This window comes from Monodon monoceros, unplaced genomic scaffold (assembly GCF_005190385.1).
Source record: "Monodon monoceros isolate NGI ecotype Baffin Bay Population unplaced genomic scaffold, NGI_Narwhal_1 Super_Scaffold_13, whole genome shotgun sequence".
Taxonomy (NCBI): Eukaryota; Metazoa; Chordata; class Mammalia; order Artiodactyla; family Monodontidae; genus Monodon; species Monodon monoceros.
In genome coordinates, this window is record NW_021703769.1 from 72138578 (window position 1) to 72152076 (window position 13499).

The 13499-nt window shown below is 37.9% G+C and overlaps 1 protein-coding gene across 6 annotated transcripts in view; it reads left to right on the forward strand.

Moving 5' to 3' along the window:
- Positions 1–13499, forward strand: part of LOC114893965 (rab5 GDP/GTP exchange factor) — a 104441-nt gene that overhangs the window by 33304 nt on the left and 57638 nt on the right. For 3 of the 6 annotated variants that reach the window (XM_029220005.1, XM_029219997.1, XM_029219998.1), the window contains exon 4: positions 10859–11028. The exons of 1 other annotated variant lie outside the window; for it this stretch is intronic. In XM_029220005.1, coding sequence (XP_029075838.1) covers positions 10859–11028 — 170 coding nt within the window. The remainder of the gene's footprint in view (positions 1–10858; positions 11029–13499) is intronic. 2 more of the 6 variants (XM_029219999.1, XM_029220002.1) reach the window with 1 other exon arrangement.

Genomic DNA, 13499 nt, shown 5'->3' on the forward strand with positions numbered 1-13499 from the left:
GTTTTAATTTATTGACTCTAGACTACAATAAACCTTTTGTGTTCTGTATTCTTTATTTCACTTTGTTAATCCAAGATATCCTTGCTCTTAATATTTTACTTGCTTCTATTGGTAGCATGAAAGAAAGCTCTTAAGCCAGGGCAGGTTGGTAGTATATAGAAGACAAATAACCTTCTAAGGGATTTGAAAACTATTTTAACTTCCTGTTAGAATTGGCTGTCCCTCCAGAGGAGGTAAATGGAACAGTTTGACTGTAAAGACTCAGAGAATTTACTTTTAGTTCTTTACTCTCCAAAGTAAGGTTGAGTGAGCTATAGTTTAGAGTAAATCATAGGGGGTCAGCCAAGTCGAAATACTTGCTCATATGTTCCAAAATGCCCTTTTCTTTTGGAGCTCAAGTAGATGTTGTCACCCAGAGTAGACTCTTGTGTACATCTTTTACAAACTAATCTGAAAGCAGTGCTCTAAGGAGGAATACCTTTTCTTTTTTTAGAATTAAAATACCAATCTTTCTACTCAGACCTTAGAGTCTAAATACTGTTCTTCACTGAAGTGAATTAAGGTTCCTTGGAGAAATGACTGATTCTGGAACTTGAGCTGGGAAAGAAGGGCCCCTCACAAATGTTGGGGACAGGTCAAAGGCCCAGAAGTCAGCTTGAATGGGTTCCCACTGGCCAAAGACAATAAATGGAGTGTAAATGAATAAAACAATAATTCATTAGTCCGTCCAACTAATAAAATAGATAAATAATTAAATAAAGAAGAGGAGAACCTTACCATAGAATCTTGACTAATAAATATAGGAGCGATGGAGATAGAAAATCACCATTTTGTAGTCATCCTAATAAGAATTGATTCAGACAAGTTTCATCAGTGTGGATGCTAAGTCTGGGATGAGAGGAGGGGGTTTCCCGAGGAACAAGTTACGAACATGATCTCAAATTAACTCCCACAACTTATTTATTAATTCCAAGTAGAGAAATGGCAGCTACATAATGATGGGGGGAAATGGACATCCTGTGCCTCTAGTTATGTTACTTTGAGAAGAACACAACATGAATTATGTAATAACTAAGCTGAAAATTTATAACCTGAAATCCAGTCATGAGGAAACAGTAGAGGAACCCAAATTGAAGTGCATTGAATAAAATAAACTGGCCTGTATTCTTCAAAATTGTCAGTGTCATAAAAAAACAAAGGAAGTCTGGAGAACGTTTCTAGATGAGAGGAGACTAAGTATACATGACCACTAAATAAATGTGTGACCCTCAATTTGATCCTGTGTAAAAAACAAATACTTTTTTTCAATAACTACAGTTAGCAACAGAATATCCTTGTTGCTGAGAAATACTCATACTATAAGGGGTAAAGCGCATGAAACATACAATCTACTCTGAAAAAATTTAGAAAAATAATACAGACATGGAACAAAATGTTAAAATTTTGTAAATCTGGATAAAGGGTATAAAGGAATTCTTTGTAACAATCTTGCAGATTTTCTGTAAACTTGAAGTTATTTCAAAATAAGATTTAAAAAACAAAACTATAATCCTCTCACACTCAGTGCTATCCCAAGACCCGAATTTCAGATGTTAATTAAGTTGAAACATGGTGTTAATTACATCGTTTGAAGAATTACTAATGAATTGCTACTTTAATCATGTGGGCCTCTTTGGTACTTAGATGAAACTGAAGTAAGGATTCACCAGGTTGAATTTGGAACCAGTTTCATAATTGTGCCTGTTTTTACAGTCATTTCTCAGGTACACTCAGCTTGATTGCCTTTTCTTGTCTACTCCAAAAATTTTTTTATCTTGTAAAATCATCTTTTATAATGTTTTGAATATAATGTATTTGGAACATGATCAGTTTCTGACTTTCATTGATAAGGACAATGAGAAATTTTTCCCCTGAACCAAATATGTGGTTTCTTTTATTTTACAATACCAACTGGATATCCAGCAAGTCAGTCCTGTTCTGACCCCAACTACGCAGAGTCAGCACAGACTCCATAGGTTAAGGGCTGGACCCCACAAGACTGCCCCCACCTCAGATGCCAGTTGCAATCCCCAGGAGTGGGGACACCCATACTTCTGACCAACCAGGTGTAAATAGGGGGTTCCCACAGCCTTCTCCTTAGGTTTGATAATTTGTTAGAACTGTCTCAGGAAGACAGTTTGTTTATGCTTATGGGTTTATTAAAGAATACAACTCAGGAACAGCCAAATGGAAGAGAGATGCATAGGGCAAGGTAGGGGAGGGGGGCACCAAGCTTCCATGCCATCTGGGCATTTGCTCCCAGCACCTCGATGCGTTCATCAATGTGGAAGCTCCCCAAACCTTGTCATATAAGGGTTTTTATGGAGGTTTCATTTTGTAGGCATGGCTGATCAAATCATTGGCCATTGGTGATCAAAAATATCTATCCCTGGGCCAAAAACCAAATATATATATTTTTTATTATACTACAGACTATCTGCCTTTTAGTCCGTATTATATATCTATGGTCAAAACAGCTGAAAAAGTCAGAAGAACTATAATATTCTACTGAGTTGTCCTTATTCTATTTGGATAATCTGAGAAACGTGGGATTTTCAGTAAATTTTTTTAACATTGAGATACAAAATATGTTTTTAGTACTAAAATGGTGTTAACCATCTTTACTACATGATCACGCTCTATTTTGATATTGACATTTTTAGGTTGTGTTTACTCTTTCACAGCTATCCTTCAAATAGCCTTTTTGTTGAAGATTTTGCTTTTATAAATTTATTTATTTATTTTTGGCTGCATTGGGTCTTTGTTGCCGCACGCGGGCTTTCTCTAGTTGCGGCGAGAGGGGGCTACTCTTTGCACAACTGCGAGTGGTGCGCGGGCTTCTCATTGCGGTGGCTTCTCTAGGCGCGTGGGCTTCAGTAGTTGTGGCATGCAGACTCAGTAGTTGTGGTGCACGGGCGTAGTTGCTCCGCAGCATGTGGGATCTTCCCGGACCAGGGCTCGAATCCCTGTCCCCTGCATTGGCAGGCGGATTCTTAACCACTGCGCCACCAGGGAAGCCCCTTGAAGATTTTGCTTTTATAGGTTTACTTTATTGAAGATTTAATTCAATTTAATATGTCATCTGGCTTGCAGACAGCCTTACGTAGTAGGTGCTCAGTTGATACTCGTTGCTTAATTTAAATAGGAATAAATATGCTGTAATGATAGGAGGGAATTATGGTATGACTGTGAAGAACTTGGGCTTGGGAGTCAAACAGATCTGGATTTAAATCCCAGCTTTTCTTCTTTTTCTTTTTCTTTTTCTTTTTTTTTTTGCGGTATGCGGGCCTCTCACTGTTGTGGCCCCTCCCGCTGCGGAGCACAGGCTCCAGACGCGCAGGCTCAGCGGCCATGGCTCACGGGCCCAGCTGCTTTGCGGCATGTTGGATCTTCCCAGACCAGGGCATGAACCCGTGTCCCCTGCATCGGCAGGCGGACTCTAAACCACTGCGCCACCAGGGAAGCCCCCAGCTTTTCTTCTTAACCTGTGTAACATGTCTCACGTAAATGACTTAACCTCTAACCTCATTGTATTCATGTGTAAAATGATAATTCCACCTACCTAACAAAAAAATTTTATTGGTGTGTACATTTATTATTTCATATGGTTTCAGGAATGTAACAAAATTGTTAAGGGTTGATGAGAATGTGGAGTAAAGCACAGTGTCTGCCATGTAGAAAATTGTCATTGAATGATAGCTTAAACATTATAATTCAAGAGCACATTTTGTTCTGCTGCCAAGACTTTTTAAAACTGAGTGTTTGGATTGGGAAATGGAAAGCTTAATAATCATAACAGACTGGCTATACTTGAAATACAAGTTTTGCTTCTGTATTAAAAACACAGGGCTATTTAGACTACGTATATTTAATGAAATTTTTGATAAGATGGAGCTTAAACCTACCATTTTGCTCTGTTTTCTATTTATCCCATCTGGATATAATTCTTTCTCTCCTCTTTTCTTGCCTTCTTTTTGTGTTTTGGGTTTTTTTTTATTATAAATTTATTTATTCATTTTTGGCTGCGTTGGGTCTTCGCTGCTGCGTGCAGGCTTTCTGTAGTTGCAGAGAGCAGGGGCTACTCTTTGTTGCGGTGCGCGGGCTTCTCATTGCGGTGGCTTCTTTTGTTGTGGAGCACGGGCTCTAGGCGCGCGGGCTCAGTAGTTGTGGCCCACAGCCTCTAGGGCACAGGCTCAGTAGTTGTGGTTCACGGTCTTAGTTGCTCCGCGGCATGTGGAATCTTCCCGGACCAGGGCTTGAACCCGTGTCCCCTGCATTGGCAGGCAGATTCTTAACCACTGCGTCACCAGGGAAGCCCTTAAGTAAATTTTTGAATGAGAAAATGTCTTTTATAGTTGCCCACATATTTGTCATTGCTGATACTCTTTGTTCCTGGCTAGTAGGAAAAATGAATTATTTCCTGTCATGTATGCTCAGAAGATTGTTCTGCCCACTCCTTTACCCAGTTTTTTCTCACGTGCATGTGCAGTACTCAGTCAGAGACTCAAGGGAACCCCTCTGCAGTTATCTGGAGATTTTTCTTTGCAGCCCATCCTCTATGTGTTTTGCCACGCAAATTCTGGCAACTCTGGCCTTCTTGAGCTCTAAATATTGTTTCCCCAATTCAGCAAGTCTGCTAGGCTCTGTTTGAGTTGCCTCTCCCTGTGCCAAGGCCTAAAATCTCTACCTGCAGTGAGCTGGGGCACTTGTAAGATTTACCATGTTTGTCCCCTTCTCTCAGGGGTTATTCTCCCCACTGCCTGTTGGCCAGTGTTGAAAACCATTTTTTCATATGTTTTGTCTGATTTTTCTAGTTGTTAAGGCAGTAGAGTAAACCTAATCCTTGTTGTTCCATCACGACTAGGGGTGGAATTTATCAGATTGAGTGAAAGGTTAAATTCCAAGTATTAAAGAATATTTTCTAATTGTACAGGGTGTCAAATATAATTTCAGGTTTTCCGTATTGGTAAAAAAAAGTTTCAGAAACGATGCGCCAGTTTTTGTTTTGAGTTAAATTATGCCTTATTTGCTTAAAAAAAAAAAGGTAGTACATCCAAATGGCTCAAAAATAAAAGGTATATATGGTCCCTCACCCGTCTAGTTCCCAGTCCTTCCCCCATATTCAGACAACTTTTGTTACTAATTTGTGTATCATTCTTTTGTTTTCATTTATAAACACATTTGTTCTTATCCCAGTCCTCCTATTTTACATAAAAGCACACTACGCATACCCTGCTTTTTTAGCTTAGCAATATATTTAAGAACTCTTTCCTTATCGGTACATAAAAAGGATACTTTCAAAATTTCAAGCTACGTAATATTCCACTTTATGGATTAAGCCAAAGTTTATTTAGTCTTTTAGTAGTGGCCATTTATGCCATCTTCAGACCTCTCCTTTTACAAGTACTAAAATGAGTAGCCTTGTACATATTTCATTTTGTACATGTGCAATTATGTCAGTGGAAAATTTCTCAGAAATGGAATTGTTGGGTCATAGGATAAATGTATTTTTAATTTTGATGATTATTGCCAAATTGCATTCCATTGCAGGTGTGTCATTTTACATTCCTACCTCCATAGTATAAGTGCCTTTTCCCCTGTATCCTCATCAACATCAAACTTCAGATTTTTGCCGACTTGTTAATTTTTAAAATGACCTCTAATAATAGTTTTTATTCTTTGTCTTTTTTAAAAATCTTATTGGAGTATAATTACTTTACAATGTTGTGTTAGTTTCTGCTGTACAACAATACTAGTAGGTTTGATTTGCACATTTGTTATCGTGTGTGAGATTGAGTGTATTTCCTATGCTTAAGATCCATCTATGTTTCCTTTCTGTGCAGTGTTAGTATTCTTCACGCATTTTTCTATTGAACCGTTGGATTTTTCTTCCTCTATATTTATAGGAGTCCTTGTATATTAGGGAGAACAGCCCTTTGTGATGTAGCTTACAAACATTTTTTCCAGTTGGTTGTCTGACTTTTGACAGTCATTTTTAGCCATACATATAGTGTGTTTTTATGTGCCCTTCTTGTCTTCTTTATGTTTTCTTTTAATATGATTGAATTCTTTTAGGGTGTCTACATTTTTTTTCATAACTTAAAAAAATTTTTTTCTTTAATTTAATTAAATTAATTAATTAATTTATTCATTCATTCAGCTGCGCCAGGTCTTAGTTGCGGCACTCGGGATCTTTTAGTTGCGGCACTCGGGATCTTTTAGTTGCGGCATGCAGAATCTTCATTTGTGGCATGTGGGCTTTTAGTTGCAGCATGTGGGATCTAGTTCCCTGATCAGGGATCGAACCTGAGCCCCCTGCTTTGGGAGCGTAGAGTTTAAACCACTAGACCACCAGGGAAGTCCCAGGGCTTCTCCATTTTGAATCATAGTTAGGAAGCACCTGATACTTTAGAAGATAGGCAGATATGTGATTTGGAAAGATAACCATAAAGTGCAGTTTTGATCTGCTAACTACTTAATATCAATATGCAGTTTAGAGGGGAAAAGGGGGTTTTTTGTTTGTTTATTTTTTCATATTCTTGTCCATTATGGTTTATTACAGGATATTGAATTTTGTTCCCTGTGCTATACATTATATCCTTGTTGTTTATTTTTATATGTGGTAGTTTGTATCTGCTAATCCCAAACTCCCACTTCATCCCTCCCTCACCCTCTACCCCCTTTGGTAACCATAAGTTTGTTTTCCATGTCTGTGAGTCTGTTTCTGTTTGGTAAATAAGCTTATTTGTGTCATATTTTAGGTTCCACATATAAGTGATATCATATGGTATTTGTCGTACTCTTTCTGACTTACTTCACTTAGTATAATAATCTCTAGGTCCATACATGTTGCTGCAAATGGCATTCTTTCTTTTTTATGGCTGAATAGTATTCCATTGTGTATATACACCACTTCTTTATCCATTCATCTGTTGACATTTAGGTTGCTTCCATGTCTTGGCTATTGTACACAGTGCTCCTGTGAACATTGTGTTGCATGTATCTTTTTGAATTACAGTTTTGTCTGGATATATGCCCAGGAGTGGGATTGCTGGATCATATGGCAACTCTATTTTTAGTTTTTTGAGGAACCTCCATACTGTTTTCCATAGTGGCTGCACGAATTTACATTTCCACCAACAGTGTAGGAGGGTTCCCTTTTCTCCACACCCTCTCCAGCATTTGTTATTTGTAGACTTTTTAATTGAATTTTTTTTTTTTTGGCCACACAGTGCTGCATGCAGGATCTTAGTTCCCTGACCAGGGACTGAACCTGTGCCCCCTGCAGTGGAAGCATGGAATCCTAACCACAGGACTGCCAGGGAATTCCTGTAGATTTTTTTTTTTTTTTTTTTTGCGGTACGCGGGCCTCTCACCGTTGTGGCCTCTCCCGTTGCGGAGCACAGGCTCCGGATGCGCGGGCTCAGCGGCCGTGGCTCAGCGGCCATGGCTCACGGGCCCAGCTGCTTTGCGGCATGTGGGATCTCCCCGGAGTGGGGCACGAACCCATGTCCCCTGCATCGGCAGGCAGACTCTCAACCACTGCGCCACCAGGGAAGCCCTGTAGACTTTTTAATGATGGCCATTCTGACCAGTGTGAGGTGGTACCTCATTGTAGTTTTGATTTGCATTTCTCTAGTAAGTAGCAGTGGTGAGCATCTTTTCATGTGCCTTTTGGCCATCTGTTTTTCTTCTTTGGAGAAATGTCTGTTTAGGTCTTTTCCCCATTTTTTGATTGGGTTGTTTGTTTTTTTGTTACTGAGTTGTATGAGCTGTTTGTATATTTTGGAAATTAAGCTCTTGTCAGTTGCTTTGTTTGCAAATATTTTCTCCCAGTCTGTAGGCTGTCATTTTGTGCCTTTTGGTTTCCTTTGCTGTGCAAAATATTATGCGTTTGATTAGGTTCCATTTGTTTATTTTTGCTTTTATTTCTATTGCCTTGGGAGACTGACCCAGGAAAACATTGGTGCGATTTATGTCAGAGAATGTTTTCCCTATGTTCTCTTCTAGGAGTTTTATGGTGTCATGTCTTACACTTAAGTCTTAAAGCCATTTTGAGTTTATTTTTGTGTATGGTGTGAGAATGTGTTCTAACTTCGTTGATTTGCGTGTGGCTGTCCAGCTTTCCCAACACCACTTGCTGAAGAGACTATCTTTTCTCCATTGTATATTCTTGCCTCCTTTGTCTTTGTTTTGGTGTGTGTGTGTGTGTGTGTGTTTGTTTTGTTTTGTGGCTGCATTGCTTGGCATATGGGATCTTAGTTCCCTAACCAGGGATTGAACCCATGCCCCCTGCAGTGGAAGCATGAAGTCTTAACCACTGAACCACCAGGGAAGTCCCTCTTGCCTCCTTTGTCGAAGATTAATTGACTGTAGCTGTGTGGGTTTATTTCTGGGCTCTCTGTTCTGTGCCATTGATCCATATGTCTATTTTTGTGCCAGTACCACACTGTTTTGATTACTGTAGCTTTGTAGTATTGTCTGAAGTCTCAAAGGGTTATGCCCTCAGCTTTGTTCTTTTTACTTACGATTGCTTTGGGAATTCTGGGCCTTTTATGGCTCCATATAAATTTTAGGATTTTTGTTCTAGTTCTGTGAAAAATTTCTTGGATAATTTGATAGGGATCACATTAACTCTGTAGATTGCTTTGGGTAGTATGGCCATTTTAACAATATTAATTCTTCCAGTCCAAGAGCATGGGATATCTTTCCATTTATTTGAATTATCTTCAGTTTTCTTTATCAGTGTTTTATAGTCCTCAGCATGTAAGTCTTTTACTTCCTTGGTAAGGTTTATGCCTAAGTTTTTTTTTTTTTTGATGTGATTTTAAAGGGTTTTTATTTGTTTTTACTTTTCTGATATTTCATTTTTAGTGTAAAGAAATGCAACAGATTCCTTTATGTTAATCCTGTATCCTGCTACCATGCTGAATTTGTTTATCAGTTCTAGTAGTTTTTGTGTGGAGTCTTCAGGGTTTTCTGTGTATAGTATCATGTCGTCTGCATATAGTGACAATTTTACCTCTTCCAATTTGGGTACCTTTTATTTCTTTTTCTTGTCTGATTTCTGTGGCTAGGACCTCCAATACTATGTTGAATAGAAGTGGTAAGAATGAGCATCCTTGTCTTGTTTCAGATTTTAGCAGGAAGGCTTTCAGCATTTCACCGTTGAGTATTATGTTGGTTGTGGGTTTGTCATAAATAGCTTTTATTATGTTGAGATATGTTGCCTCTATAGCCATTTTGGTAAGAGTTTTTATTGTGAATAGATGTTGAATTTTATCAAATGCTTTTTCTGCATCTGTTGAGATGATCATGTGGTTTTGTCTTTTCTTTTGTTTGTGTGGTGTATCACATTGATTTGTGTACATTGGAAAAGGGTTTTTTTGAAGTGAGAGGTGGAATCTTTAGTTTGACCTATGTAGTTAAGGTATATTACATGATCTGTGTGTGTTTGTCTCACTTGAATAAACTAGTCACTCTAATAGGGGTAATGCTTTTATTATCTTAAAACTTTATTGCTGCTACATCATTAAAATGTATTTCAGATACTAAAGTTCAAAAAATAAGGTTGTAAGAAATTACTCTGAAACAGATTCACAGACATAGAAACAAACTTATGGTTACCAAAGGAGAAAGGGGGTAGGGGAGGAATAAATTAGGAGTTTGGGATTAGCAGATACAAACTATTGTATATAAAATAAACGACAAGGTCCTACTGTATAGCACAGGGAACTATATTCAATATCCTGTAATAAACCATAATGGAAAAGTATATGAAAAAGAATATATTTATATGTATATATAACTGAATCACTTTGCTGTACACAAGAAACTAACACAGCATTGTAAATCATCTATACTTCAGTTAAAAAAAAAGAAATTGCTCTGAGAAAAGCATGTAATAGGTTGATTTTAATACCTACAAAAGGTACTTTTTCTTCCTAATTATCTTTTTTTGTGTGTGTATAGAAAAGGATCATGGGTATATGAGATACTTTAATTCCTTTCAGATATTGCATTAGAGAGCACAATTCAAAATCAGGAGGCTTAGAAGGTGATCAGAAACCAAGTGATATTTCATGTTTTCTGAGAGTACTTACCCTATTACAACACCCTTATCTCTGTTATGTAAAGGTCTTATTTTCCTTTCAGTGTATTTATTTGAAGAGGGCAAAGAGTTGTGTGGCCAACTGATTGGACAGTGGTTTTTTTTTTGCTTCTCTTGCCTCTGCTCTGTCATGGTCACTGTGCTACTTTGGATGCATACTTTCACTCTGAGCAGTATGACTTGAAGTTTGAATGGTGGGTAAATAATTGTTCATCTCCACATAAAAATTGTTCATCTCTCTGCCTTTTTGGCAAATCAGGTGGATTTGGGAAGCTTGTCTATAGATGACTTCTATAGAAGTCATCTATAATTTTTGTGCTTCTACTGATTGTTATTTTACATGTTGACTGGTTTTGTAAATTCATGCAGTCTTTGAGAGAGTTATTCAAGATAGCAATGCCATTTCAGTGTTAACGATTAAATATATAGATCAAAGCATGATATATTTTGGCTAAGAAGATACTGATAGAGCACCTTTATTTGAATAGGAGTATCTTTTAGATATGTAGTTTTATCTAATTGTACTTCCTACTCATAAAATAGATTTAGCTTACTTTAAGGAAAATCCAAATATTTAAACATAAAATAATTTAAATTCAAGTTTAACTTTGATTTAGCATAATTTAAATAATCTTAAATTAGATACTGAAAGTAATTCCATGCATGGCTCTTCTGTGTAATGAAACTTACTATGTTTAATTTTCCCAGCAGAAATTCAGGAACCAAAAGCTCCCAGTCCTTCTATAAACCGGCAAACCAGCATTGAAACGGATAGAGTGTCTAAAGAGTTCATAGAATTTCTCAAGACCTTCCACAAGACAGGCCAAGAAATCTATAAGCAGACCAAGCTGTTTTTGGAAACAATGCATTACAAAAGGGTAGGTTGGGAACCACTTAGAAACATAGAGTTTTGGTTTTAGGAAAGGTCTTAGAGATAATGTAGTGCAACTTTGTCATTTTACAACTGAGAAAATAAAGACCCAGAAATGTTAAGTGACTTACCTGAGAAATGTCACTGAACCAAGTTAAACACACCTCCTAGGCTAATACTTTTCCTCTGCAACTCAATGGTGTTTGGATCATCTTCGCATGGAACGTCTGGCATCAGAGCTACTTATGTTGTGTACTTTAGTAATAAGCCTTCCTAACTTGTCACCTTGTAAATAGTGTAAACTGCCAAGAGAGCCATAGTAGACCTTGAACTCTAAGTAACAGTCATTAGACCAATAGTAATCATTTTAGGTTTATTTAGTTTTGTTTTGTATTGATTTTTTTTTTTTTTTTTTTTTGCGGTATGTGGGCCTCTCACTGTTGTGGCCTCTCCCGTTGTGGACCCCAGGCTCCGGACGCGCAGGCTCAGCGGCCATGGCTCACAGGCGCAGCCGCTTCACGGCATGTGGGATCTCCCCGGACCGGGGCACGAACCCGTGTCCCCTGCATTGGCAGGCAGACTCTCAACTGCGCCACCAGGGAAGCCCTGTATTGATTTTTAATTTTCCTCTCCTTTCTCAGGTAGAGAAGGGAAAGCTAAAATTTAAACATTGAAAGGGACCTTAGCAACTATATAGTTACTGTCCCTTTATTTTACAGGTGGGGAAGTTGAGAGCCAGAGAGGATAAGTGACTTGTCCAAGGTCACTTGGATAACACCTTGTGTCTTCCACACATGTGTCTTTGACCTGTACTTTCTAACCCATAATTTCAACAATGAACCACTCTTGCCCACATCTTTTTCCTCTTCATTCCTTTTTTCTCCAGTCCTAGTGTATGCCCAGTGGTGAGCAACCTTTTTACCACATATGGGTCAAGTCTAGAAAATTAAGTATTTTCAGAATTGCATTAAATTTTTTTCAGCCATTTTATCTTTATCAGGAAACATTTAATATCTCTACCGAGATTTTTTTTTTTTTTAATTTCCTCATTCCCAGAAGGTATCTCTTTTGGCTGAAATTTCATTCAGCACCTACATAATCCACACACATTGCAGTATTGCAATGTAACGCTTGACTTTTCAACTAATGTTGTTTGCTAAGACTCTTCAGAAGCTGAAGGGTTTATTTATTTATTTATTTATTTTGCGGTACGCGGGCCTCTCACTGTTGTGGCCTCTCCAGTTGCTCCGGACGCGCAGGCTCAGCGGCCATGGCTCACGGGCCCAGCCGCTCCGCGGCATGTGGGATCTTCCCGGACCAGGGCACGAACCCGTGTCCCCTGCATCGGCAGGCGGACTCTCAACCACTGCGCCACCAGGGAAGCCCAAGGGTTTATTTCTTTACCCTTTTTTCTTTTTGATTAATCTCATTAGCTGCTTAATAGTCCCTTGTAGTCCCTTTTCACATTCTTTAAGAGATATTTCTATTACACACAAGACAGGCAGTGACATCATTAGCACAGAATTCATTTATGTTGAACATACAGTTGTCATCAGCTACTTTTTTCTTCTTTGAAGTTACCACAGCAAGAATTTAAATTTTATTGAGAAAATGAGAAGGTGGGGGAGGGAGTGGGGTGCTAAGAAGAAGCTAAAGAAGAATTTACAAGGTTTAGTTTTTTAAACTTATTATTGTTACATATTTAGTTTACATAACTAGAATTTAAGAATCTCACTGTGAGAACCAAGCTTCAAATAGGTTTAAGAGTGGCCATGGACTCAGGGATGTATATGGTCACCAGTGAAATGAAGAATGTCTAGATTTCTTTGTCATTTGGACGAAAAACTGTATGTGCCCAGGGTAATTTTAAAACATTATGTAGACCCAGCTAGATGTTCACCTTTCCTATCATAACTTGAAAACCATATTTTCTAACTTAATAAGCTCCCTGACTTGGTAAAAAAATATTTTTCCACAAATTTATTCATATGAAAATATTTTCAAAACACACAGACCACAGTTAAAGTAAATAAGACTCCTAGAGAAACTCTTTTGCTGCCCAAACTGTTTAAATCCTGTCCTTGCTAATTGTTGATAAATCCCTCACATACATTTTCCCCTGTTCTGAAAGTGTAGCTTTTGCCCCATTTTTAAAAGTATAACCTTTGTAACCCTCTGCTGCCTCAAAATTCAGACCCTTTAATTTATTGGATATTTTTGCATTAAAGCTTTTTAATAAATGAACTTTCTGGATTTTTCAATGCTGTTTTTAAAACACGATTTCTTTATTAGTAGTAGTTCAAATATGCTCTTTTTCCTTGCGAAGGAAGCAGTCAAGCACAATGTTAAGACCTTTTGCTGATTTCAGTGTTCTTTTCCCAGCCATTCATTCTGTAAAAGTCTGGTATTGATTATATTATATACTTAAAGTTTTTCTGATATTAATTCTCCTGAAAAACTGTTTTCTAAACCTGAATG